Genomic DNA, 26,889 nt, shown 5'->3' with positions numbered 1-26,889 from the left:
GGGGGGGAACAAGGCTGCGATCGATAGATTTCTGTCAGGTGCGGGGTAGCGGGAAAGGGGGCAAAGGCGGGTAAATAGAATTGAGGTGCGGATCAGCCGGGATCTAAATCGAACGGCAGAACAGGCTCGAGGGGCTGAATGGCCTCCTCCGACATTCATCCGTATCTTAAACCATGCCCAATGACCCCAACCAAATAATTCCTGGCGTTGGTCCTAAACTTGCCCTCGTGCCAGCTTGTCCATTTACCCGTGGGCATTGGAAAACGACACAATGAAGTACCGTGGCCTAGACTTTCTGCCTTCGTTGCAATGATCGGAGAGATCTGGGAGGGGTGCAGGTGAAACCTGGCTCAGGCAGAGCCCGGAGGGTTAAAAGGCGCCCACCCACTTAATGAGGGAAATACGCAGCCACGTGTTTCTTGCTGTTTACACAGGGGCCACTTGTTAAACCCAAAAATAGGAGAGAGAGAAATTTCGCTCTTGCCATGTTCCTCACCTGGTATGCTGGCAGAAGGCCGGGTGCCATGATGTACGGGTTAGGCAGCAATGGTGGAACCCCTGGAGGAAGATTTGGAGGAGCCTTCCCTGAGAAACATCAGAAACAAGTGTTAATACACGCTGCTCGTCACAGGACAGGATTTTAGTACCAGGGAGCAAACCCCGCTCCCTCTACTCTGTCCCATCAAACACTCCCAGGGCAGGTACAGCACGGGTTAGATACAGAGTAAAGCTCCCTCTACACTATCCCCATCAAACACTCCCAGGGCAGGTACAGCACGGGTTAGATACAGAGTAAAGCTCCCTCTACTCTGTCCCATCAAACACTCCCAGGGCAGGTACAGCACGGGTTAGATACAGAGTAAAGCTCCCTCTACACTATCCCCATCAAACACTCCCAGGGCAGGTACAGCACGGGTTAGATACAGAGTAAAGCTCCCTCTACTCTGTCCCATCAAACACTCCCAGGGCAGGTACAGCACGGGTTAGATACAGAGTAAAGCTCCCTCTACACTATCCCCATCAAACACTCCCAGGGCAGGTACAGCACGGGTTAGATACAGAGTAAAGCTCCCTCTACTCTGTCCCATCAAACACTCCCAGGGCAGGTACAGCACAGGGTTAGATACAGAGTAAAGCTCCCTCTACACTGTCCCATCAAACACTCCCAGGGCAGGTACAGCACGGGTTAGATACAGAGTAAAGCTCCCTCTACACTGTCCCATCAAACACTCCCAGGGCAGGTACAGCACAGGTTAGATACAGAGTAAACACTGATCCTGTTAACCCTGCCCGTATCGGTGGTGATGGATAGCACTCAGGATCCTGTTAACCCTGCCCGTATCACTGGCGAGGGACAGCACTCAGGATCCTGTTAACCATGCAGGGCTACGGGGAAAGAGCGGGGGAATGCGACTAGCTGAAGTGCTGTTGCAGAGAGCTGGCACGGGCTCGACTGGCCAAATGGCTGCCTTCGTGCTGTAACCATTCCATGATTCTACCACAACTCCACTTTCCCGACTGATCTCCATATCCTTTGATTTCCTTAGTACCCAATAATCTCTCGATCTCAGCCTTGAATATACTCAACGACTGAGCCTCCACAGCCCTCTGGGGTAGAGAATACCAAAGATTCACCACCCTCTGAGTGAAGAAATTCCTCCTCATCTCAGTCCTAAATGGCCGACCCCTTATCCTGAGACTGTGACCCCTGGTTCTAGACTCCCTAGCCAGGGGGAAACATCCTCCCTGCATCTACCCAGTCAATCCCCTTAAGAATTTGATACGTTTTCAATGAGATCACCTCTCATTCTTCTAAACTTGAGGGAATATATGCCCAATCTACTCAATCTCTCCTCATAGGACATTCCCCTCGCCACCACCCCCCCCAACCCTTATCCCAGGGATCAGTCTGGTGACCCTTCGTTGCACTCCCTCCAAGGCAAGTACAGGAAACTTTTTTTTAAATCCGGGACCGACGTGGTGCCGCTTCATCAAAAATTCCGGATAACCGAAAGCTACAGTAAAAGATACGGAGCCGAGAGCTCCGTATAAAGCAACAAACCCTGTTGCTTAGCAACAGGTTCTGAACAATGGCCACAAGTTCCAAGCGTCTCTGTAGCTTAGCAACAGCTGCAGCCACACCCTTGCACAGCAACAGATCGCGGAAGGCAAGTAATATGAATTATGAACCTACTCCTGAATTTTGCCGGTTAACCGAGATTTCCGGTTGTTTAGGTGCCGGTAAATCGAAAGTTTCCTGTATCTCCTTCCTCAGGTACAGAGGCCAAAACAGTACACAGTACTCCAGGTGTGGTCTCACCAAAGCTCGATATAATTGCAGCAAGACGTCTTTACAGTTGTACGCCAACCGTTCTGTAATAAAGGCCAACATACCGTTTGCTTCCTTATTTCTAGTGTAATGCAACTCCTAAAACAAAAACACATCAACGGGGTATTAACCTTCCAACAGTTTGGTTGTGCACATTCGTGCGCTTTCATATGGAAAAGACGGGGTTATTTCCGTGAAAACGACTCGCCGACAGCGAGTGCTCAAAGAGAAGAGAATGTCGACCTAATCCCGTGACCGGCAGCCACCTACCGATGCATTGCCAAAACCGCACCAACCTGCGACTCCGGTAGGCAACTGTTCATTATGGACAAAAATAAGCAAATTCTACTGACATCAATCAATCAGTCATTCATGAAAGAAAGGCTTATGAAATAATACTGAGCGGCCTGCGGGTGGCGCTGTCCAGGGAGAGTATAAATACTCGGGCACGGGCCCAGCTGGCGCAGGACGTTCTTTAACAGGAACTAGTGAAGGACACAACTAGACCGCCGTGTTGTAAAACAGTTGATTAAAGCTTTGTTTCACGCTTAGACCAAGTGCCAAGTAGTTTTGTTACATCATCTACCTCTCGTGTTTTTGTTCAAAGAAATGAAATTCACCCACTAACCAATGTCCTGTGCACAGGCATAAACTGCAGAAGCTGGTTAAGGTGAGGTTTAAAGACAAACATTAAAAGGCACAGGAGACCCATCAGCCTCTGAAAGGAGGGAAGACCGGGTTAACGTTATAGTGAAGACCCTTCGCTCAAAGGAAGCACATCCCACGTTCTGACCTGACACATGAATCTCTCTCTCGACGTGCTGAGGGGACCTGCTTTCCTATATGAAAACGCGCACGTACAGGAAACTTTCGATTTACCGGCACCTAAATAACCAGAAATCTCGGTTAACCGGCAAAATTCAGGAGTAGGTTCAGGTAAGTTTTACTTCATATTGTACTTGCCTTCCTCGATCTGTTGCTGTGCAAGGGTGTGGCTGCAGCTGTTGCTAAGCTACAGAGATGCTTGGAACTTGTGGCCATTGTTCTGAACCTGTTGCTAAGCAACAGGGTTTGTTGCTTTATACGGAGCTCTCAGCTCTCCGTATCTTTTACTATAGCGTTCGGTTATCCGGAATCTTTGATGAACCGGCACCACGTCGGTCCCGGATAAAAAAAAGTTTCCTGTATATACACAGCAAAACTGCTCCAAGGTTAATGCGACTCGTCAACCCATGTTGGATATTGTCCTTTTAGGAGTTGCATTACAATAGAAAGAAAGAAAGGACTTGTATTTATTTACCACCTTTCAGGCACTCAGGACGTCCCAAAGCGCTTTACAGCCAATGAAGTACTTTTACGAAGTGTGGTCACTGTTGTAATGTAGGAAACGCGGCAGCCAATTTGCGCACAGCAAGCTCCCACAAACAGCAATGTGATAATGACCAGATCATCTGTTTTTAGTGATGTTGGTTGAGGGATAAATATTGACCCCAGGACACCGGGGAGAACTCCCCCTGCTCTTCTTCCAATAGTGGTCGTGGGATCTTTTACATCCACCAGAGGGCAGACGGGGCCTCGGTTTAACGTCTCATCCGAAAGACGGCACCTCAGACAGTGCGGCGCTCCCTCAGTACCGCTCCTGCGACAGTGCGGCGTTCCCTCAGTACTGCCCCTCCGACAGTGCGGCACTCCCTCAGTACCGCCCCTGCTACAGTGCGGCGCTCCCTCAGTACCGCCCCTCCGACCCGCCCCTCCGACAGTGCGGCGCTCCCTCAGTACCGCCCCTCCGACAGTGCGGCGCTCCCTCAGTACTGCTCCTCCGACAGTGCGGCGCTCCCTCAGTACCGCCCCTCTGACAGTGCGGCGCTCCCTCAGTACCGCCCCTCCGACAGTGCGGCGCTCCCTCAGCCCTGCTCCTCCGACAGTGCGGCGCTCCCTCAGTACCGCCCCACCGACAGTGCGGCGCTCCCTCAGTACTGCCCCTCCGACAGTGCAGCGCTCCCTCAGTACCGCCCCCCCGACAGTGCGGCGCTCCCTCAGTACCGCCCCCCGACAGTGCGGCGCTCCCTCAGTACCGCCCCCCGACAGTGCGGCGCTCCCTCAGTACTGCTCCCCGACAGTGCGGCGCTCCCTCAGTACCCGCCCCCCGACAGTGCGGCGCTCCCTCAGTACTGCTCCCCGACAGTGCGGCGCTCCCTCAGTACCGCCCCCCGACAGTGCGGCGCTCCCTCAGTACCGCCCCTCCGACAGTGCGGCGCTCCCTCAGTACCGCCCCTCCGACAGTGCGGCGCTCCCTCAGTACCGCCCCTCCGACAGTGCGGCGCTCCCTCAGTACCGCCCCTCCGACAGTGCGCCGCTCCCTCAGTACCGCCCCTCCGACAGTGCGGCGCTCCCTCAGTACCGCCCCTCCGACAGTGCGGCGCTCCCTCAGTACCGCCCCTCCGACAGTGCGGCGCTCCCTCAGTACTGCGCCGGAAATCAGTTTAGATTTTGTGCTCAAAGTCTCTGGAGTGGGACTTGAACCCACAACCTCCTGACTTAGGGACGAGCCAGGGCTGACACCAATGGCTTGGTGACGACTGAGAATTACGCTCCGGGCAATACAGGGCGGCGTGGGGGGGGGAAACATCTGGTTTGTGGGAACCGGAGGGAAATGTAAAAGAGACAGTAAGACGCCCTTGGGGGCTTGATTTCTGCAGGTGGGGTTTTTGCCCCTGGCGTACTTTGCTTGCCTTGTTCCGTTACCTGAAGTCGTTGCGACAGAGCTGCGAGACGCCGTCACAGTGGAGTTACTGACCAGACTCAGGCCCAGGCTGCTGACGCCTCCCAGGGTGTTGCCGGAGACGCTGGGTGATGGAGCCACCGACACCGTGCTCGCTTGCCGTGGCGAAAGTGCTGGGGGACGAGTGGAGGCTCGCTTCGCTTTCCACACTTGTGTGCTTCGAAGGCGGGACGGGGGAAATGTTTTAAAAAGTGAAAAGTTAGGATACTGTTACACCTGGTAAAATTGCAAGACAGCATATCGAGATGTAAAACAGGAGTACATTTACGACCCGATGACTATATACGGACACGGTTTTCGAACGCGGGCGTTATTCCAATTGAGAAGTCGGCGAGCGCCTACGCGGGAGCTCCACACCGCCCGCGGAGGCTCAACGGGAACACTGACGCTTGCCCAGTGGCCATTATTTAATTGCAAGTCAGGGTCGCGGGCAACGCAGCTGACCCCCGACCCCCTAACCCCGGCACACTGATACAACAGGGGTCGCCTGTCCCGAATTCGGCAGCACCTCCCTAACCCCTGCCACCGAGAGCGGCAGGCACATGGGAACACCATCACCTCCACATTCCCTCCAAGTCACACACACACATCATCCTCACTTGGACATAGGTCAGCCGTTCCTTCACCGTCGCCGGGTCAAAAATCCCGGAATTCCCTCCCTAATCCACCACCTTAAACATTCGCTCCCTCCACCACCGGCGCACCCGTGGCTGCAGTGTGCACCATCTACATGATGCACTGCAGCAACTCGCCAAGGCTTCTTCGGCAGCACCTCCCAAACCCGCGGCCTCTTCGCCTAGGACACGGGCAGCAGGCGCACGGGAACACCACCACCTCCAAGTGCCCCTCCAAGCCACACACACCATCCCCGACTTGGAATATATCGTCGATCCTTCATCGTCGCTGGGTCAAAATCCTGGAACCCCCTCCGTAACAGCACTGTGTGGGAGCACCTTCACCACACGGGACTGCAGCGGTTCAAGGCGGGCGGCTCACCGCCACCTACTCGAGGGCGATTAGACCACGTATCCAGAGAATGAATTTTTAAAAAGGATCAGGAGCAGGAACGTTCCCATGGGACGATTTACCAAGTGAAATGCAAGTCGATAGAGCAGCTTGTGCTCATATTGCCCGGAGTGTTTGGGGGGGGGGGGGGGGGGGGGGGGGGGGGGGGGCCGAAAACGAAGTTGTCAATCTGGGTAATGCACCTCCTCCTAAGCCAGGTGGTGCAGTGCATGGAGGCCGAGGGCTGTTTGCAGACACACTCCTTTGAGCAAGAGAAGACTACAGAGAGAATTAAAAAAAAAACTTACCAAGTGGGTTGATGTCGAAGTGCGGGCCGAGGAAGAAGACAGGCTGCTGCTCTGTTGGGTCGACGGAGTACTGAAAAGGCAAACGGGAGAAAGATTCTACGTTAAAACCACACTGATGTAGTGCACTGCGTCAGGTCCAGCTACTTGTTCCTACCAGGAGGGATTTTAATGTTACACCAGTTCGGGCGCGCAACTGCAATTCCTTCCCCTTCACAGAAGGTCAAAGGCAGACTCCCAGTACTTGATGGGGGAAAAGTGTGTGTGTGGGGGTCTGGAAACTTTCTCTTCTTAGGCAGTCCCTGGGAACCGAGGATGACTTGCTTCCACATTAAAAATGAGTTCTCAGGTGACTGATGAGTCCAATGTGGGACCTACAGTCTCTGTCACAGGTGGGGCAGACGGTGGTTAAAGGGGCGGGTGTGTGGGGTGCTTGGGTTGACGTGCGCTCCTTGCGCTTGCTCCTGGTGAAAAGACTCGAGGTGTTCGGCGCCTTCCCGGATGCTTCTCCTCCACTTGGTGCGGTCTTGGGGCCAGGGATTCCCGGGTGTCGGTGGTGGGGATGTTACACTTTTTCCAAGGAGGCTTTGAGGGTGTCCTTGAAGCGTTTCCTCTGCCCACCTGGGGCTCTCTTGCCGTGTCGGAGCTCAGAGTAGAGCGCTTGTTTTGGGAGTCTCGTATCGGGCATGCGGACGATGTGGCCCGTCCATCGGAGCTGATCGAGCGTGGTCAAAGCTTCGATGCTGGGGACGTTGGCCTGAGCGAGAACACCAACAATGGATTTGCAGGATCTTGCAAAGGCAGCGTTGGTGGTACCTCTCCAGTGCTTTGAGGTGCCTGCTGTACATGGTCCATGTCTCGGAGGCATACAGGAGGGCGGGTATTACTACTGCTCTGTAGACCATGAGCTTAGTGCCGGGTTCGAGGCCCTGGCCTTCAAACGCTCTCTTCCTCAGGCGACCTACAGTGCTAAACCAGAACGGAAACCGAAATGCTCTGGGGCAACGGAAAGGCGAGAGATCGCCTGCACTGCGCGCCATGTGAAATGGGCCGGGCGCGATTCGCAGCCAGGCTGGCCTCGAACACGGGGAGTCGCCAACGCCCCCTTGAAAAGCAGCATGGGCCGCGCGACTTTCGGCCGGTCCCCGCACAGCGGAGGACCGTCTCTTGCAATGTCGCGGCCCGCTGCGAATGGGCCGTGCGCCCCCCAAAAATTACGGGCAACAGCAGGAAGTGGCCTTCTCCCGGGGGGACGGAGACGGGAGTTCCCCCGCGTGTAAACGGATTTGAGGGGAGGGGGGGGGGGGGGAAGACAGAAACCGAGCGGCTCACCTGCTCTGCTGTGTGGTGGTAGTGCTTGGGAGCTCCTCGGTGTGGCTCAGGCCGGCCAGCCCCGTGGGATGCTGGCTGTTGGAGGCGAGCAGCGACGGCGCGGGGACCGCATTCGAGAGTGAAGCCATGCTGGGGACTGCGGGCGAGTCGGACTTCACTGCAGAACCAGCTGCAGCTACACAACGAGACACACACACAAAAAAAAAAACAGGAGACGCCGAACGTTAGCCGAGCCGGGTTTGATCTGCACGCCCGCTCCCACCCACCAACCGCCCACGCAGCCCCGCTCCTTCTAAAAAAAAAAGCGATCAACCTGTTCACAGCCACCGCGGAAAAAAATCTCAGGAATGGAGGAGGGGGGCCCACCCGTGAAGCCGAACTGTAGCGGAGGCGTCGGTGCACAAACAGGGGCGGGGGGAGGAGCAGAAACAAAAAAGACTCATTGCCACCGACTTCGAGTTTTATGAAATTTAGAGCCAAACCCACTCAGAACCAGCTTCAAGCGGTGCACAGGGCCGTGATTGTAGCCTGCTTGCTCTGCCAATACTGCGAGGTGTCGACCAGAGCCCGCACCTGCTATTCCACAGTATTTAACAAATCACAGAATCACAGAAATCCCACAGTGCAGATAGAGGCCATTTCGGCCCATCGAGCCTGCACCGACACATATCCCACCCGATCCCCGTAACCCCTACACCAACACATATCCCACCCTATCCCCGTAACCCCTACACCAACACATATCCCACCCTATCCCCGTAACCCCTACACCAACACATATCCCACCCTATCCCCGTAACCCCACGTATTTAATCCCCCCTAACACTAAGGGTCAATTTATCATACCCAATAAACCTAACCCGCACATCTTTGGACTGTGGGAGGAAACCGGAGCACCCGGAGGAAACCCACGCAAACACGGGGAGAATGTGTAAACTCCACACAGACAGTCACCCGAGGCCGGATTCGAACCCGGGTCCCTGGCGCTGTGAGGCAACAGTGCTAACCACTATGTAGGAAGTCACACAACACCAGGTTATAGTCCAACAGCTTTATTTGAAATCACAAGCTTTCGGAGCGCTGCTCCTTCGTCAGGTGAAGTGAAGAGAAGCATATAGGCACAGCATAGTCAGAGAAAACTGCCAGATGATTACAGGTAATCTTTCTAACTGCCCTTTATCACACCCTATAAGCATCTCTCCACTTCACCTGACGAACGAGCAGCGCTCCGAAAGCTTGTGATTTCAAATAAAGCTGTTGGGGCTATAACCTGGTATTGTGTGACTTCCTACATTTGTCCACCCCAGTCCAACACCGGCATCGCCACATCACAGTATTTAACAGCACAGAAACAGGCTGTTCGGCCCATCCGCTCCGTGCCAGTGTTTCTGCTCCACACCAGCCTCCTCCCACCCCTCTTCATCTCACCCCATCAACATAGCCTTCTATTCCTTTCTCCCTCGTGTGTTTATCCAGCTTCCCCTTAAATGTATCTATACTATTCGCCTCGACCACTCCCTGTGGTAGCGAGTCCCACATTCTCACCACTCTCTGGGTAAAGAAGTTTCTCCTGAATTCCCGATTGGATTTATTAGTGGCTATCTTGCATTTACCGCCCCTATGTTCTGGTCTCGCCCCGCCAGTAGAAACATCTCTTGCGTCAACCCTATCGAAACCCCTTTGAAATTTTAAAAGGAGAACTCAATCAGGTCGCACCCCCCCCCCCCGCTCCGCCTTCTCTTAATGAATGACCTGGGTGACGTCTGACCCACCTTCAATGGACTGCGATGTCTGTATCGTACTGAAGCCATTCTGGAAGAGAAATCGCACGTCAGCCAAGAGTGCTACATTATAGAACGCGGGGAATAAAGCGAAAGAAAAGAAACCCCCTGGCCCCCCCACCCCCCCCCCCCGAAGGCGGGAGTTCATTACCTTGGCTTGCGTCAGGTCTTTCTGAGGGGAAGAGGACAGGGAGTTGGAGTACGCCGCCCGCTGGTTAGAGCTCTGCTCGTACTGCGTTCCCGGAGCGCTGTTCTGGGCTGTGAACGCCGAGGTTGTGATCGTGTTGGGCTGGTACCCGGAATCCTGATTTTGATTGGATGAGATCATCGACGATGACTCACTAGAAGAGAACGAGAGAGAGAGAGAGAGAGAGAGGTGAGAATGTGGAACTCGCTCCCACAGGGGAGTGGTCGAGGCGAAGAGCGGAGACGCATTTTAAGCAGAAGCTGGATAAACACATGAGGGAGAAAGGAATAGAAGGATATGGTGATGGGGTGAGATGAACAGGGGTGGGAGGAGGCTGGTGTGGAGCATAAACACCGGCACGGAGCAGATGGGCCCAATGGCCTGTGTCTGTGCTGTAAATTCTACATAATAGTATGTAATACAGGAAACTCTTTGGTATCCGGCACCTATGGGACCGGGATGGTGCCGGTTGATTAAAAATTCTGGATAACGGAGAGGTATATCTACCAAGGTACGAGAGCCACAGATCCAGGAGCCCCGGTTACATGGCCACAGGTGCAGGAGCCCCGGTTACATGGCCACAGATCCAGGAGTCCCGGTTACACGGCCACAGATCCAGGAACCCCGGTTACATGGCCACAGATCCAGGAGTCCCAGTTACGCGGCCACGGTCCAGGAATCCCGGTTACATGGCCACAGGTGCAGGAGCCCCGGTTACACGACCACAGATCCAGGAACCCCGGTTACACGGCCACAGATCCAGGAGCCCCGGTTACACGGCCACAGATCCAGGAGCCCCGGTTACACGGCCACAGATCCAGGAACCCCGGTTACACGGCCACAGATCCAGGAACCCCGGTTACACGGCCACAGATCCAGGAACCCCGGTTACACGGCCACTAATATACAGTAAAACTTACCTGAACCTACTCCTGAATTTTGCCGGTTAATAGGTTTCCAGATATTTAGGTGCTGTTTAAAAGAGTTTCCTGCACTATTGAACAGGGACATAACATTTACATCACGTACAGGATGAAAGTTATCACGTTTAAATCAGGATAATTAACGGGGGAAAAAGAAAGAAAATGCATTTCTATAGCGCCTTTCACAACCTCTGGAAGTCCCAAAGCGCTTTACAGGCGATGATGTGTAGTCACTGTTGTAATGTAGGAAATGCAGCAGCCAATTTGCACACAGCAAGCTCCCACAAACAGCAATATGATAAATGACAAGATTGTGGGTTTCCCCCCCCCCCCCCCCCCCCAAGTGATGTTGGTTGAGGGATAAATATTGGCCCCAGGACACCGGGGAGAACTCCCCCCACACGGCTTGTCTTCGAAATAGCGGCCGCGGGATCTTTTGCGACCACCTGGGAGAGGCCGGTTTCTGTGCAAGCATCCTTGAATGACAGTCGAGACCGTGCGCGGGTGGCGCTGCTGTTAACAGGGGGAGCCAATGGCTGCTGGGCCAGTTCTGCGCTCGGCCAAGTTTTGCCGTTGTCTTGGATTTTCAAAACCACGAGGCTCGAATTGACATTGGGTTTCTGTGGCGATTTGCTGACCAGAATTTGGCGCCATTGCCAGTCGTCTTCCCCCTCCTCTGCCGAGAGGGCGGGCTTGAGGGGCCGGGTTACAGCCTTGCGGGCAAATCACCCTGTTATTATTTCGTGAGGTTGACTGAGATGCTGAGCAACAACTCCCAATTTTACATTTAGGCGGTTGAGCCAGATAATGGCACCGGGGGTAGCGGAGTGCGTCGCTGGGCTGCCTCCTCCGCATGTGTGAATGGGGCGTTGAGTCGTTAGAGGTTCCGTGGTCTGTTCCGGTTGACTGCAGTCGTACACGAGAGCGTTTTAAATTCCCCGTTCTGCGCATCCCGCCTCCGCATCTGCCCATAAACTTCGCGGAAGGTCGAAGCCAGGGAGCTCCTGCGTCCTGGGTCTTTCTCAAGGCGCTTGCAGCTTCTTGGTGAACTCCGCCCGGCTTTCCAAGCACAGTCGGGGTTTCACGTCGCGCGTTCGAAGGTTGTGCGCGTGAGCTCAAAAGGGCTGTGTGGCGCGCCGGCGAGGGACGTTGTCGAGATCCCGGCGGACGGGGAGACGTTCGGCTTCCACGACTCGCTGGGACTCGCCCGGAGGGTTACGGCGAATAGACGGGGAAAGCAGTGTGTGACGGTGCGGCCAGCCATGGTGTTGGGGTGGACTTGAGCGTTAGAGAGGCGCTGCATCGCAGCGTTCAGTTGGACATCGACAAGTCGAGTGTGGCTACCTCTGGTCCATCACACTTGGCTAGAGAATACACAAGGGCCGTCGCTGACGCTCCCAGTTTGTGTTCGCCAGTCTCTAGGACCAGGTTGACCCATGTCTTCCTCTTGGCAGCTACCTTCTCCAGGTGGTCGTGGAAGGTCACTCTGTTACCTGTCCAAAGTGGACGTCCTAGCTCGCACCCAGTCCCGTTCACCCATCTCCCCGTGCTCGCTGACCTACAATGGCTCCCGGTTAAGCAACGCCTCGATTTTAAAACCCCTCCATGGCCTCGCCCCCTCCCTATCTCTGCAATCTACTCCAGCCCCACAACCCTCCGAGATCTCTACGCTCCTCTAATTCTGGCCTCTTGCGCGTCCCTCCCGATTTTAAATCGCTCCACCATTGGTGCCTTCAGCCGCCTGGGCCCCCGAGCTCTGGAATTCCCTCCCTAAACCTCTCCGCCTCGCTCTCCTCCTTTAAGACGCTCCTTAAAACCTCCCTCTTTGGCCAAGCTTTTGGTCACCTGTCCTGATATCCCCTTATGTGGCTCGGTGTCAAATTTTGTTTGATAACCGTTCCTGTGAAGGGCTTGCGACATTTTACTACATTAAGGGCGCTATATAAATGCAAGACACTGGTGCTGTATGTAGATATACTGGGGGGGGGGGGGGGCGGGAGTGGGCTGAACTCAACTGTAACCCCCATTATCGCATCCCATTTGAGACCAGTTCAGTAGAAACCAACAGCCCCTCCGACAGTGCGGCGCTCCCTCAGTACCGCCCCTCCGACAGTGCGGCGCTCCCTCAGTACTGCCCCTCCGACAGTGCGGCGCTCCCTCAGTACCGCCCCTCCGACAGTGCGGCGCTCCCTCAGTACTGCCCCTCCGACAGTGCGGCGCTCCCTCAGTACCGCCCCTCCGACAGTGCGGCGCTCCCTCAGTACTGCCCCTCCGACAGTGCGGCGCTCCCTTAGTACTGCCCCTCCCGACAGTGTGGCGCTCCCTCAGTACCGCCCCTCCCGACAGTGCGGCGCTCCCTCAGTACTCCCCCTCCGACAGTGCGGCGCTCCCTCAACACTCCCCCTCAGACAATACGGCGCTCCCTCAGTACTGGCACTGGGAGTGTCGGCCTAGATTGTGGGGCTCAAGTCTCTGGAGTGGGGACACATACCTCTGACCAGATACAAGTGCTCAGTGCAGACTGCAAGCTACTCAATAAAGAGAATCATCCAATAATGTTGCTTGTGTTGCACTCGCAAAGATCACTTTTTAAAAAAAAAAGTTGAACGTGATCTTTGCCATATTAAAGCAGCTACTGCATCGATGACATAGTATTTACAGCACAGAAACAGGCCATTTGGCATCACTGGTCCATGCCGGTATTTCTGCTCCACACAAGCCTCCTCTCACCCCCATCAGCATGTCCCTCTATTCCTTTCTCCCTCATGTGCTTATCTAGCTTCCCCTTAAATGTATCTCTGCTATTTGCCTTGACCACTCCCTGTGGCTGTGTGCAACGTTCCCGCTAAACCGCGCAGGCCGCTCACCGGGAGTTTTCGCGCATATGTGTGAAATTTTGAATCGGTCGCGCAGCCCGTTAAAGGGACCGCGCACCCCCCACCCCCGAAAAAAATTAGGGGAACATCGGTAGCGAGTTCCACATTCTCACCACTCTCTGGCGAAAGAAATTTCTCCTGAATTCCCCATTGCATTTATTGGTGACTATCTTATATAGAAAAACATAGAAGATAGGAGGAGTAGGCCATTCGGCCCCTCGAGCCTGCTCCGCCATTCAATGAGATCATGGCTGATCATCCAAATTCAGTACCCTGTCCCTGCCTTCTCCCCATATCCCTTGATCCCTTTAGCCTTAAGAAATATATCCAACTCCTTCTTGAATATATTTGATGAATTGGCCTCTACTGCCTTCTGTGGTAGAGAATTCCACAGGTTCACCACTCTCTGGGTGAAGAAATTCCTCCTCATCTCTGTCCTAAATGGCTTACCCCTTATCCTTAGACTGTGACCCCTGGTTCTGGACTCCCCGACCATCGGGAACATCCTTCCTGCAGCTAGTCTGTCTAGTCCTGTTAGAATTTTATAAGATTCAATGAGATCCCCTCTCATTCTTCTAAACTCCAGCGAGTATAAGCCCAGTCGAACCAATCTCTCCTCATACGTCATTCCTGCCATCCCAGGTATCAGTCTGGTGAATCTTCGCTGCACTCCCTCCATGGCAAGAACATCCTTCCTCAGATAAGGCGACCAAAACTGCACACAATACTCAAGGTGTGGTCTCACCAAGGCCCTGTACAACTGCAGCAAGACATCCTTGTTCCTGTACTCAAACCCTCTCGCTACGAAGGCCAACATACCATTTGCCTTCTTAACCACCTGCTGCACCTGCATGCTTACCTTCAGCGACTGGTGCACAAGGACACCCAGGTCTCGTTGCACTTCCCCTTCTCCCAATCTATTGCCATTCAGATAATAATCTGCCTTCCTGAAATTGCCACCGAAGTGGATAACCTTGCATTTATCCACATTATACTGCATCTGCCATGCTTCTGCCCAATCACCCAACCTGTCCAAATCATACTGGAGTTTCTTGGCATCCTCCTCACAGCACACACGCCCACCCAGCTTTGTGTCGTCTGCAAACTTGGAGATATTACATCTAGTTCCCTCGTCTAGATCATTTATATGTATTGTGAAAAGCTGGGGTCCTAGGACCGATCCCTGCGGTACCCCACTAGTCACTGCCTGCCACTCGGAAAAAGACCCGTTTATTCCAACTCGTTGCTTTCTATCTGCCAACCAGTTCTCTATCCAAGTCAATACCTTGCCCCCAATGCCATGTGCCTTAACTTCACACGCTAATCTCTTATGCGGGACCTTATCGAAAGCCTTCTGAAAGTCTAAATACACCACATCCACTGGTTCTCCCTTATCTATTCTACCAGTTACATCCTCAAAAAATTCCAGTAGTCAAGCATGATTTACCTTTTGTAAATCCATGTTGACTTTGTCCGATCCTGTCACTGTTTTCCAAGTGCTCTGCTATTACATATGTAGTGTATGTACCTTTAAGAGGAACTATGTTTTTGAAGCCCCTGTATACTGTAGTACCAGTAGTGACCACTCGGGTATATAAGCCTGTGTAGCGTCTTGTGTTGTTAGTTCACCTCCAGACTTTGTTCAGTAAACACTTGTTAAATCAACTCCTGCATTCCGTGTCTCCATTAACACACGGATCTAACAACATCTTTTATAATGGACTCTAGCATTTTCCCCACTACCGATGTCAGGTTTACCGGTCTATAATTCCCCGTTTTCTCTCTACCACCTTTTATGAATAGTGGGGTAACATTAGCTACCCTCCAATCCATGGGTACTGTTCCAGAGTCTATCGAATTTTGGAAGATGACCAGCAATGCATCGACTATTTCTAGGGCCACTTCCTCGAGTACCCTAGGATGTAGATTATCAGGCCCTGGGGATTTAATCGGCCTTCAATCCCGTCAATTTCCCAAACACCATTTCCCTACAAATACAGGAAACTTTGGTTTATCCGGAGGTTAACTGTCCGGAATGCTCGAGCCACCGGCAAAAATCAGGAGCCGTTTCGTTAGGTTTTTTTTTTCTCGTTGCTTTTTTTCCCCCACCAGTCAGGCTCTGCAAGGTCTTGCTGAAGCTGTTGCTAAGCTACAGAGACGCTTGCAAGGTACGGCCGACTGTTTAGAAGCTGAGCAACAGGGTTTGTTGCTAGAAAAGCTCCGTATATTTCAACATTAGCGCTGGTTTGTCCGGCAGTTTTGATGGGACAGCGACAGCTCGGTCCCGTTGGTGCCGGATAGCGCAGTTTCCTGTACTGATTTCTTTCAGTTCCTCCCTCTCATTAGACCCTATGTTCCCCGACATCTATGTTCCCCCGATATCTCTGACCCCTAGTTTTGGTCTCCCCCCACAAGTGGAAACATCTACCATCTACCCTCCTAATTGCATAATCGCTACAAGAGCGAGTCCTTGGCTTCGCGGCAGCACTCCCGCCTCACTTTTCTCCTACATTTTGACTGACCTGCGCGGGAGGAGAAAAAAAAAAGCGACAAAATGCATTGGGACTTACCTTACAGCGCTGGTGTAGAGGCTGCTCTGGGGCTGGCTCACTGGCACATTGGTCGTCGGGGTTGACTCGTACTCGGGCAGCATAGGCTCGGAGCCGAACTGCAAGGCCCCAAACTGCAGGTTTAACCCGGCAATGTCTGCCGAAGCAGGCATCTCCACGGCAGAAGATGGGATCTACGTAGGGGAGGAGGAGAAAATAGAGCGAGAGAGAGAAAAGTTCAAATAAAATGGTTACATTTTGCACACATTGCCAGGGGTCAGCTGAAAGAAAGACTTACATTTATATATACACACAACATCAGGACGGCCCAAAGCGCTTTGCAGCAAAGCAAGTGCTTTTTTTGAAGTGTGGTCACTGTTGTAATGTAGGAAACGCGGCAGCCAATTTGCGCACAGCAAACTCCCACAAACAGCAATGTGATAATGACCAGATCATTTTTTTTTATTTTTTTATTTTTATAAAAGTGATGTTGATTGAGGGATAACTATTGGTCCCAGGACACCGGGGAGAACTCCCTCCTACCCCATTCTTCGAAATAGTGGCCGTGGGATCTTTTACGTCCACCTGAGGGGGCAGACGTGGCCTCGGTTTAACGCCTCATCCGAAAGACTGCATCTCCGACAGTGCGGTGTTCCCTCAGTACTGCCCCTCCGACAGTGCGGCGCTCCCTCAGTACTGCCCCTCCGACAGTGCGGCGCTCCCTCAGTACCGCCCCTCCGACAGTGCGGCGCTCCCTCAGTACCGCCCCTCCGACAGTGCGGCGCTCCCTCAGTACCGCCCCTCCGACAGTGCGGCGCTCCCTCAGTACTGCCCCTCCGACAGTGCGGCACTCCCTCAGTACCGCCCCTCCGACAGTGCGGTGTTCCCTCAGTACCACCCCTCCGACAGTGCGGCGCTCCCTCAGTACTGCCCCTCCGACAGTGCGGCGCTCCCTCAGTACCGCCCCTCCGACAGTGCGGCGCTCCCTCAGTACTGCCCCTCAGACAGTGCGGCGCTCCCTCAGTACCGCCCCTCCGACAGTGCGGCGCTCCCTCAGTACCGCCCCTCCGACAGTGCGTCGCTCCCTCAGTACTGCCCCTCCGACAGTGCGGCACTCCCTCAGTACCGCCCCTCCGACAGTGCGGCGCTCCCTCAGTACCGCCCCTCCGACAGTGCGGCGCTCCCTCAGTACTGGCACTGGAGTGTCAGCCTAGATTTTGTGCTCCACTCTCTGGAGTGGGGACTCGAACCCACAACCTTCCGACAGAGACGAGAGAGAGAGATACCCACTGGGCCACGGCTGAATGGAGAAGCAGGCAGCATTTAGATAGATGTATGTGCGCATGAGAAAGGTTGGAGGTGCTCAAAGTGGATAAAGCACCTGGTTCAGTGGGGGATGAATCGCCGAGTATATTCAAGGCTGAGATCGATAGATTTTTGGACTCTCGGGGAATCGAGGGATATGGGGATCGGGCGGGAAAGTGGAGTTGAGGTTGATGATCAGCCATGATTTTATTGAATGGCGGAGCAGGCTCGAGGGGCCGAATCCTGCTCCAAATCTTACGCTCCTTTGTTCAGACAATGCACACGCATTTTAAAAGGAAGCAGCGATATTATTAGAATAATAAAGAAGGCCAAAAGGCGATCTGATAGAAGTATTCAAAATTATTAGGGGTCTTGAAACGGTCAAAAGCAGGATAAAGTGTTTCCAATGGCGAGCGAGTCGGTCACTGGAGGGACGGGATTCTTCGAGGGGCTGAATGGCCTACACCTGCTCCTTCCTGTGTTCTTAACAGAAAATGGGGAGTCCAGAACCAGGGGTCACAGTCTCAGGATAAGGGGTAAGCCATTTTAGGACTGAGATGAGGAGGAATTTCTTCACCCAGAGAGTGGCGAGCCTGTGGAATTCTCTTCCACAGAAGGCAGCTGAGGCCAATTCATTAAGGGGGAAAAATTCAGTTGTTTGCGCCTCCAGTTAACGCCTTAAGAGGACGCCAATTGGGGCGCAAAGCAACTAGCGCCCGGGCGCGGCGATGTTTGCGCCGCTCGCGAAGTTAACTAGCCACTTTGCGGCGGCGCTAAACACTACCGCCACGATCTCCTGCGCCGGCAGATCGTGACGTCAGTCGAGTGCGCAGCGCCCCGGACCGGATATTGAGTGGCGCCCCCTTGCCTTACCACCTGCCGCTAGCAACGACAGGTTGAGGGGAGCGTTTTGCTGTCGGGAAGGGACTGGGGGAGCGCTATTTAAAGGCGACCGCTTCCTGCCTTTTTTTGTCGGTGACACTTTTGCACCACGCATTCTGAGAGAGAGAGAGAGACTTCTGGAGAGATTCAACGCTGTGTGAAGGAGTTTTGGGGACTGAGCAGCACTTTGCAGGTTTATTTTGATTTGCCCTTCCTTGCTTCGCCAGCGCTCTGAGGTAGCGCCTCGCTCTTCGGCCTTTGCACCTTAAGACAGGTGTGAAGCGCCTGATTTAGCGCTCCAATCACCTCCGGGGGCGATAAAAGCCAAGTTTGCCGTCAGAGGCGTTAATTAGCGCCAGGCGCACGGCCGATAATAGTGCCCCAAACGGGGCGATTCTGAATTTTCCCCCCTAAAAAAGGAGTTGGATATATTTCTTAAGGCTAAAGGGATCAAGGGATATGGGGAGAAGGCAGGGACAGGCTACTGAATTTGGACGATCAGCCATGATCGCATTGAATGGCGGAGCAGGCTCGAGGGGCCGACTCCTGCTCCTATCTTCTATGGGCACCAAATAGGGCTGCACGGAGGAGCCCTGCAAAGAGCGAGCCTGCACTTAGACAATACCGTTCACATCATCATGACGTCCCAAAGCTCGTCGCAGCCAATGAATTACTTTCAGAGTGCAGCTTACTTATATGCAGCAGCCAAGGTCCCACCCAGCAGCAATGAGATAAATGAGCAGGTAATCAATCCGCTTTGGGTGGGCGCTGGTCCAGGGCTCGCACGCTGGCCGGAACACCGAGTGTACTCACCGCCCCGCTCTGCTTCAAACAGCGCCTCGGGATCGTTTACGGCCACCCGGGCCGAAAGACAGCAGCTCCAACAAAGCCAGGAGCCATCGGTATTTCACTGAAGAGTCAGCCTGGACAAGGCACTCGAACTCTGAACTAGTCCATAACCCTTTCGGACTCCAGAATCGAGGGTACATATAAGATACTGAGGGGGCTCGACAAGGGTAGCTGCAGAGAGGATGTTTTCCCCTCGTGGGGGAATCTAGAACTCGGGGGCACAGCTTCAGAATAAAGGGTCGCCCTTTTAGAACTGAGATGAGGAGGAATTTCTTCTCTCAGAGGGTCATAAATCTGTGGAATTCTCTGCCCCAGAGAGCCGTGGAAGTTGGGTCATTAAATACATTTACGGTGGAGATAGACAGATTTTTGCAAGATAAAGGAGTGAAGGGTTATGGGGAGCGGGCGGGGAAGTGGCTTTGAGCCCAAGATCAGCCACGATCTTATTGAATGGCGGAGCAGGCTCGAGGGGCCGCGCGGCCTATTCCTGCTCCTATTTCTTATCTGATGAACTGCCAACCGAGTCAAGCCTACACTTCAAGGCTTCCCTGCAGCCAGGCGTGCGGTGGATAGCACTCACAAGAGCTTCTTGATAAGCTAATCTAGTCATCCAGAGGGGCCAGCTGTGGCTCAGTGGGTAGCACACTCTGTCTCTCACCTCGGAGTCAGAAGGTTGTGGGTTTGAGTCTCACGCCAGAGACTTGAGCTTAAAAATCTAGGCTGACACTCCCAGTGCCAGTACTGAGGGAGCGCCGCACTGTCGGAGGGGCGGTACTGAGGGAGCGCCGCACTGTCGGAGAGGCGGTACTGAGGGAGCGCCGCACTGTCGGAGGGGCGGTACTGAGGGAGCGCCGCACTGTCGGAGAGGCGGTACTGAGGGAGCGCCGCACTGTCGGAGGGGCGGTACTGAGGGAGCGCCGCACTGTCGGAGAGGCGGTACTGAGGGAGCGCCGCACTGTCGGAGGGGCGGTACTGAGGGAGCGCCGCACTGTCGGAGGGGCGGTACTGAGGGAGCGCCGCACTGTCGGAGGGGCGGTACTGAGGGAGCGCCGCACTGTCGGAGGGGCGGTACTGAGGGAGCGCCGCACTGTCGGAGGGGCGGTACTGAGGGAGCGCCGCACTGTCGGAGGGGCGGTACTGAGGGAGCGCCGCACTGTCGGAGGGGCGGTACTGAGGGAGCGCCGCACTGTCGGAGGGGCGGTACTGAGGGAGCGCCGCACTGTCGGAGGGGCGGTACTGAGGGAGCGCCGCACTGTCGGAGGGGCGGTACTGAGGGAGCGCCGCACTGCCGGAGGGGCGGTGCTGAGGGAGCGCCGCACTGCCGGAGGGGCGGTGCTGAGGGAGCGCCGCACTGCCGGAGGGGCGGTGCTGAGGGAGCGCCGCACTGTTGGAGGGGCGGTGCTGAGGGAGTGCCGCACTGTCGGAGGGGCGGTACTGAGGGAGTGCCGCACTGTTGGAGGGGCCGTCTTTCGGATGAGATGTTAAACCGAGGCCCCGTCTGCCCTCTCGGGTGAATGTAAAAGATCCCACGGCCACTATTGGAAGAAGAGCAGGGGGAGTTCTCCCCGGTGTCCTGGGGCCAATATTTATCCCTCAATCAACATCACTAAAAACAGATGATCTGGTCATTATCACATTGCTGTTTGTGGGAGCTTGCTGTGCGCAAATTGGCTGCCGCGTTTCCCTCATTACAGCGGCGACCGCACTTGAAAAAGTTTGTTGGTTGTAAAGCGCTTTGGGACGTCCCGAGGTGGTGAAAGGCGCGCTCTCTCTCTCATTTTTCTTTTATCTTCCAGTGAGTTGACTCTTACCTTAGAAGAAATAGAAGCCTTTTTCTTCTGCGGTTTCAGTTTCTGCTGTGCGGGCTGGGGGCTGGAGGACTGGTTCTCCGAGGAGCCGGGGGAGACCTGCGCGGCACTGGACTTGTTCGGCAGAGGGGAGTTTGGCGTGGCCGTCGGCTGTTTGGTGGGGATGAAGACCTCCATCAGGCTGGAGTTGGAGTAGGACGGCCGTTGGCCGAAGGGGCTGTGAACTGAAGATTCTGTTTGGTTTTTCAGCTCTTAATCAAAAGAGAGAGACAGCGGTCAGCATCGTTAGGACTTCACCAGGCGGAGATCCGCGCTCGTTATTTGTGGCAACCCCCCCCCCCCCTCCATGCATGCAATATTGCACTACGGTCGCAGGGTAAGCGCTCTCCCTGAGTCGGTCGGCCCACTCCCGCTACAGACGCTGCGCATCGGCGCTGATGAGTTCGGCGAGGAGGCAGCAGAAGCAGCGATGGAGGCCACCACGACCCGCAGTAGCACGGCGGCCGGCAGCTCCTCGGCGGGAGGCTCGGAGGTCAGACCGGGAGGAAGGAGAGCCAGGGAGAAGCAGGCCCCGGGGGACGTCGGTACCATGGCGGCTGAAGATTGTCGGGCAGGAGTGCGGGGAAAGGCGGAGCGAGGCGAGAGCGGGGTCCTATTTGTGATGGCGCCGATGAAGATGGGCTGCCGTCCTTGCGGGCTCCGTGCGTACCAGGCAGCTAAGTGTCCTTTGCTGCTTGGTGCGCTCGGCTTGTTAAGAAAAAAGCATTTCACTGACTGGATTTCACTTGTTGTATTTGGTTGTGTGACAAATAAAATTGAAATTGAAATAGAAATTCTGGAGTGCAGCGGACTGCAACAATGGCACGGTAGCATAGTGGGTATGTTACTGGACTAAGGAGCCAGAGATGGGAGTTCCAATCCCGCCACGGCAATTTCAATTCTGTTAATTAAACCAAAATCTAGAATAAAAAGCTCATGTCAGTAACGGTGACCATGTTACGTAAAAAACTCATCTGGTTCACCAATGTCCTTTCGGGAAGGAAATCTGCAGTCTTTATCCGGTCTGGCCGATGTGTCACTCCAGACCCTCAGCAATGTGGTTGACTCCTAACTGCCCCTCTGCAATGGCCCAGCAAGCCACTCACAAAACGGCTACAATGGACATGGCGTCGGCTCACCACTACCTTCTCGAGGGCAATTAGGAACGGGCAATAAATGCCGGCTTTGCCTGCGACGCCCACATCCCGTGAACGAATAAATAAAAAAACTAACTCAACCAGACAGGCCGACGGCACTGACTGTCCAGTCATTCTGGTCTTTCTTTCCAGCAGCAGTCCCTGGGTAGCAACCAGGAATTCCCATGGCTCTCCCACATCGGAGGCCGGTCGTAGCATTACCCCCCGCCCCCCCCCCACCCCCGAGTGAGATCAGTGACAGGTCGGTCGGATCCACTGGGAGAATCCCTCTGGAATCTTCAAAAACGCAGGCTGTGTGGGGGGGATATCAACCTCCCAAAGGGCGACAGCTCCGAGTCGACACTCCCTTAGGAGGGAGCGCGGAATCGCACTCCGGTTCTGGCGTGGGGCTTGAACCCACGACCTGCAGACTCGAGGGGGGGGTCACAGTCTAAGGATAAGGGGTAAGCCATTTAGGACAGAGATGAGGAGGAATTTCTTCACCCAGAGAGTGGTGAACCTGTGGAATTCTCTACCACACAAGGCAGTTGAGGCCAATTTGTTAAATATATTCAAGGAGTTAGATATACAGGAAACTTTCGATTTACCGGCACCTAAATAACCGGAAATCTCGGTTAACCGGCAAAATTCAGGAGTAGGTTCAAGTAAGTTTTACTTCATATTGTACTTGCCTTCCTCGGTCTGTTGCTGTGCAAGGGTGTGGCTGCAGCTGTTGCTAAGCTACAGGGACGCTTGGAACTTGTGGCCATTGTTCTGAAGCTGTTGCTAAGTAACAGGGTTTGTTGCTTTATACGGAGCTTTCAGCTCCGTATCTTTTACTATAGCTTTCGGTTATCCGGAATTTTTGATGAACCGGCACCACGTCGGTCCCGGATAAAAAAAAAGTTTCCTGTATTTCTTAAGGCTAAAGGAATCAAGGGATATGGGGAGAAAGCAGGGACAGGATACTGAGTTTGGATGATCAGCCATGATCTCATTGAATGGCGGAGCGGGCTCGAGGGGCCGAATCCTGCTCCTATCTTCTATGTTTCTGATGCACATGCATTACGCACCTGGACGTACACCCCGAGCTGCTATTCTACCCATTACAATGCCTTGCGCGGGCATACAAAGCAGAAGCGCACCCCCTCCACCCCCCCACAGTCGATGCGCCTCTTACCGAAATGGCCCGAGCGCCGAGGGCTGTGACGTGGGCCCCATGTCCCAGGAAGAGGCGGCGTTGCTGGTGGGCTGCGTGTGCTGGGCTGCCAACTGTGCCAGGGCCTGGGCAGTCTTCAGCTGCTCCAGCAGCTGCGATCCGGCGGTGCTGCTGCCGCCCTTGGGCTCGCTGACGTCGCCGAAGCTCTTGCTCAGCATGCTAACCTGGAGGCGAGAGAGGAGGAGGAGGAGGGGGGAAAACATTAAATTAAATCGTTTAGGACTTCTGGAACGTCAGCCTTCACTGACAACTCCATGGGGCAACTCGCCGGAGATGTCACGTGGAAACCCAACCAACGCCATCAAGAGATTCACGCAGACAGAACTCTGGCTTGCCCGCGCTCCGGTAAAGGTTCACCTGGCGCACCCAAGCTCAGAGAACTTGGGGCAAGAGCTCTGGCTTGGAGGGACCCAACGACGCGCCGTGCTACTGCTAGAGGACCACTGGGTAAAGCCGGCCGGCAGGGAGCACTGGCCGACTTCCCGTTGCCTGCCCATCTGCGACAGCTTGGCCTGCTCATTTGGAAATTGGCTTACCGGGGTTGGGGGGGGGGGGGGGGGGGGGTGGTGTGTGACCGGAGAGTCCCCGTCCCCAATGATTCCTGCACCCGAGGGACTGCGGACCTGACTGAAATCAGACCTCGGATTGCTAACACGACAGCTCCATTCCCACTCAGACCCCCACCGTCCTCGGCCTCATACGCTGAGCTTCCGTGGAACAGCGCAAGCTCGAGGAACAGCACCTCATCTTTCGATTAGGCACTCTACAGCCCTCTGGACTCAGCAGAGAGTTGAACAATTTCAGATCATAACCTCGGCCCCTATCACATATACATATCTATCTATATATATAAAGCGGTCGATCTGTCTGTCCTTCTGTCTGTCCTCGGGTGTGCGTCTGTCCGGCTATGCGCTCGAAAGCTATACGGCGTACCTACGCGCGCGTTACCTCCGAAGAAGGCTTACGCTTCCGGGACGCTGGTAAGCGTATTTACTTTTCTGTCGGACGAAAATTGTTCGCGCCTTATGCAAAAAAAACCTTCAAAATTAAACTCATTATCTGCTAGCATTGATTGACGTCAAGGTTCGACCAATCCTGTGCCGTCACGATTGACCAATCCTACAGTACGGTCCCCTGATGGTTGGCCAATCGGTGTGTGTGTGTGTGTGTGTGTGTGTGTGTGTGTGTGTGTGTGTGTGTGTGTGTGTGTGTGTGTGCGTGGGGACTAATCGTTTTCATCTCGGGGATCTGGCAGCCATTGTTTCAGTGCTTGCAGCTTCCAGCTCAAACTACTTTGAAAGTTAGTATCTCTTTTAAAAATAACATAAGATTTACCAAAAACGTTTTATAAGTACTTTCACTTTCATCTTTCAAGGTATTAAGTGTGTGTGGGGGCGGGACTAATCGTTTTCATCTCCGGGATCTGCCAGCCATTCCTTTCACTGCTTGCAGCTCAAACTACTCTCCTTATCCAGCTTTGAAAAAGTTAGTTTCTCTTTTAAAAATAACATAAGATTTACCAAAAACGTTTTATAAGTACTTTCACTTTCATCTTTCACGGTATTAAAAGGTAGAAATGTTGCCCGGCAGCAGATTGAGAGAGGGACACAGACAGGGCCCAAAGCCTGCCACTCGATTTAAACCGCCCAGCCCAAAACAGCCCTGGCAAAGCCGGGCTCCCCTCAGCTAGTATAATATATATATATATATATATATATATATACACACACAAACAGGAAACTTTGTGCTATCCGGAGGTGAGCTATCCGGCAATCTGGAGCCACCGGCAAAAATCAGCCGCCATTTTTTATTCTTTTTGTTTGTTTTTTTTTGCTTTGTTTGAACAGTCAAGCTGTGCAAGGTCTGTAGCTATAGCAACAGCTTCATATACAGAGCGTGCAGGCCACACCCGAGTGTTTGGAAGCTGTTGCTAAGCAACAGTGTTTGTTGTCAAATACGGAGATAAGAATCTCCCTATCTCTCAACATTAACTCTGGAGAGTACGGCAGTTTTGAGGCAACGGCAGCAGCTCGGTCCCGTGGGTGCCGGATAGCACAAAGTTTCCTGTATATATATTTTTTTTAATCCACAATTTTTGTTTGGCCCCCTTTTTTCTTCCCTCCCACATGCCAGCTGTCCTTCATTCTGCCAGTACAATTCACACCCCATCTAGAGCCACCCTTTATTCCTTAACCTGTCCCATTACCACCTCCTCTCGCCCTCTATCTCTCTCAATCTCTCCTGCTTTCTATCCTATCACTGAGCTTCCCTTTTGTTCTATCATCCCCTCCCCCCTTTTCCCAGCCCCTAAACCTGTTCCGTTTCCTGCTTTTTTTCCAGTTCCGACGAAAGGCCATCGACCTGAAACGTTAACTCTGTTCCTCTCTCCACCGATGCTGCCCTGGCCTGCTCAGTTTTCCCCAGCGTTTTCTGTTGTTATCTTGGATTGCTAAGACTGCCTGATCGGACTGATGTCACGGCTCATGGTCCAACATCACCGCCTTGGTCCCAACAGACATTTCTTCCTTTGAAAAAGGGTGGGATTTGGAATGTTGGGTCTGTTTTTTCCCTCTTCTTTCCCCATTTTCTCTCGTCCTTGCTGGGAATATTTTGATGTGCTCGCTCTTCAAGTGTGTCCCAGCTATTTGACTGGTAGCCACGCCCGATCCAGACCCCAACAGATGTTAATCCGATAGGGAATTCAGGAGAAACTTCTTTACCCAGAGAGCGGTGAGAATGTGGAACTCGCTACCACAGGGAGTGGCTTGAGGCGAGTAGTGTAGATGCGTTTAAGGGGAAGCTGGATAAACACACGGGGGAGAAAGGAATAGAAGGATATGTTGATGAGGTGAGATGGAGAGATGGGAGGGAGGCCGGTGTGGAGCAGAAACACCGGCACGGACCAGTTGAGCCGACTGGCCTGGACGTTCTATGTAATATGTGCACACCCGCACATTTCCAACAAGGGTTGCTGGATAGTGGGCAGGAGTGGCACGCCAACTGATTGCCCCCACCTGTTGCAGAGGGCACGGAAGCCAACTGTGCACCCAAACAGAGATCAGCTAACTCTCAGCAGACCAGGGAACGGAACCACAAAGTGCTTTTTCCCTTCTCGATGTACGGGTTTCGCGCAAGTGGCCATTAATTGCGCGTAAACACCCAACAGTCGAAGCACGAGTGAACGGTTCGCCCGGGGAGGTGGGAGTGTGTGGCGGGTGGAATCAATCCCGTCCGTCCAGATGTCTCCACATCTGCATTTCCAGCCGGGATTGTTGGGACAGTCACCAGGAATGGGAGCGCTGGTGTGTTTTCCTCTTCCAACCCTGGGGCACTGGAGGACCACTACTGCGGTCCGAACTCAGGACAGACTGGGACTCAAACCCAAGATCGCACTGGCTCACTACCACACTGGAGAATGCATTGATCCCCTTTACCGTCCCGCTGTATAAAACTGAGAGAGGGCTTGACAGGGTAACATAGAAACATAGAAGACAGGAGCAGGAGTAGGCCATTCGGCCCCTCGAGCCTGCTCCGCCATTCAATGAGATCATGGCTGATCATCCAAATTCAGTACCCTGTCCC

The 26,889-nt window shown here is 53.9% G+C and overlaps 1 protein-coding gene across 1 annotated transcript in view; it reads right to left on the bottom strand.

Annotated features, from left to right (window-relative positions):
• The window catches only part of LOC147086544 (ubiquitin-associated protein 2-like), a 149,423-nt gene that overhangs the window by 32,966 nt on the left and 89,568 nt on the right, over nucleotides 1-26,889 (bottom strand). Inside the window, 11 exon segments of the mRNA XM_085978268.1 lie at nucleotides 497-585; nucleotides 5,075-5,207; nucleotides 5,209-5,268; nucleotides 6,425-6,494; nucleotides 7,754-7,928; nucleotides 9,526-9,565; nucleotides 9,686-9,875; nucleotides 16,091-16,263; nucleotides 20,917-21,164; nucleotides 23,162-23,187; nucleotides 23,269-23,471. Coding sequence (XP_085834394.1) covers nucleotides 497-585; nucleotides 5,075-5,207; nucleotides 5,209-5,268; nucleotides 6,425-6,494; nucleotides 7,754-7,928; nucleotides 9,526-9,565; nucleotides 9,686-9,875; nucleotides 16,091-16,263; nucleotides 20,917-21,164; nucleotides 23,162-23,187; nucleotides 23,269-23,471 — 1,407 coding nt within the window.

Source organism: Somniosus microcephalus, unplaced genomic scaffold (genome assembly GCF_052327205.1).
Source record: "Somniosus microcephalus isolate GS21.2 unplaced genomic scaffold, FLI_Smic_1.0 unresolved_chr7, whole genome shotgun sequence".
Taxonomy (NCBI): Eukaryota; Metazoa; Chordata; class Chondrichthyes; order Squaliformes; family Somniosidae; genus Somniosus; species Somniosus microcephalus.
This window is presented reverse-complemented; position numbering and strand designations above follow the sequence as displayed.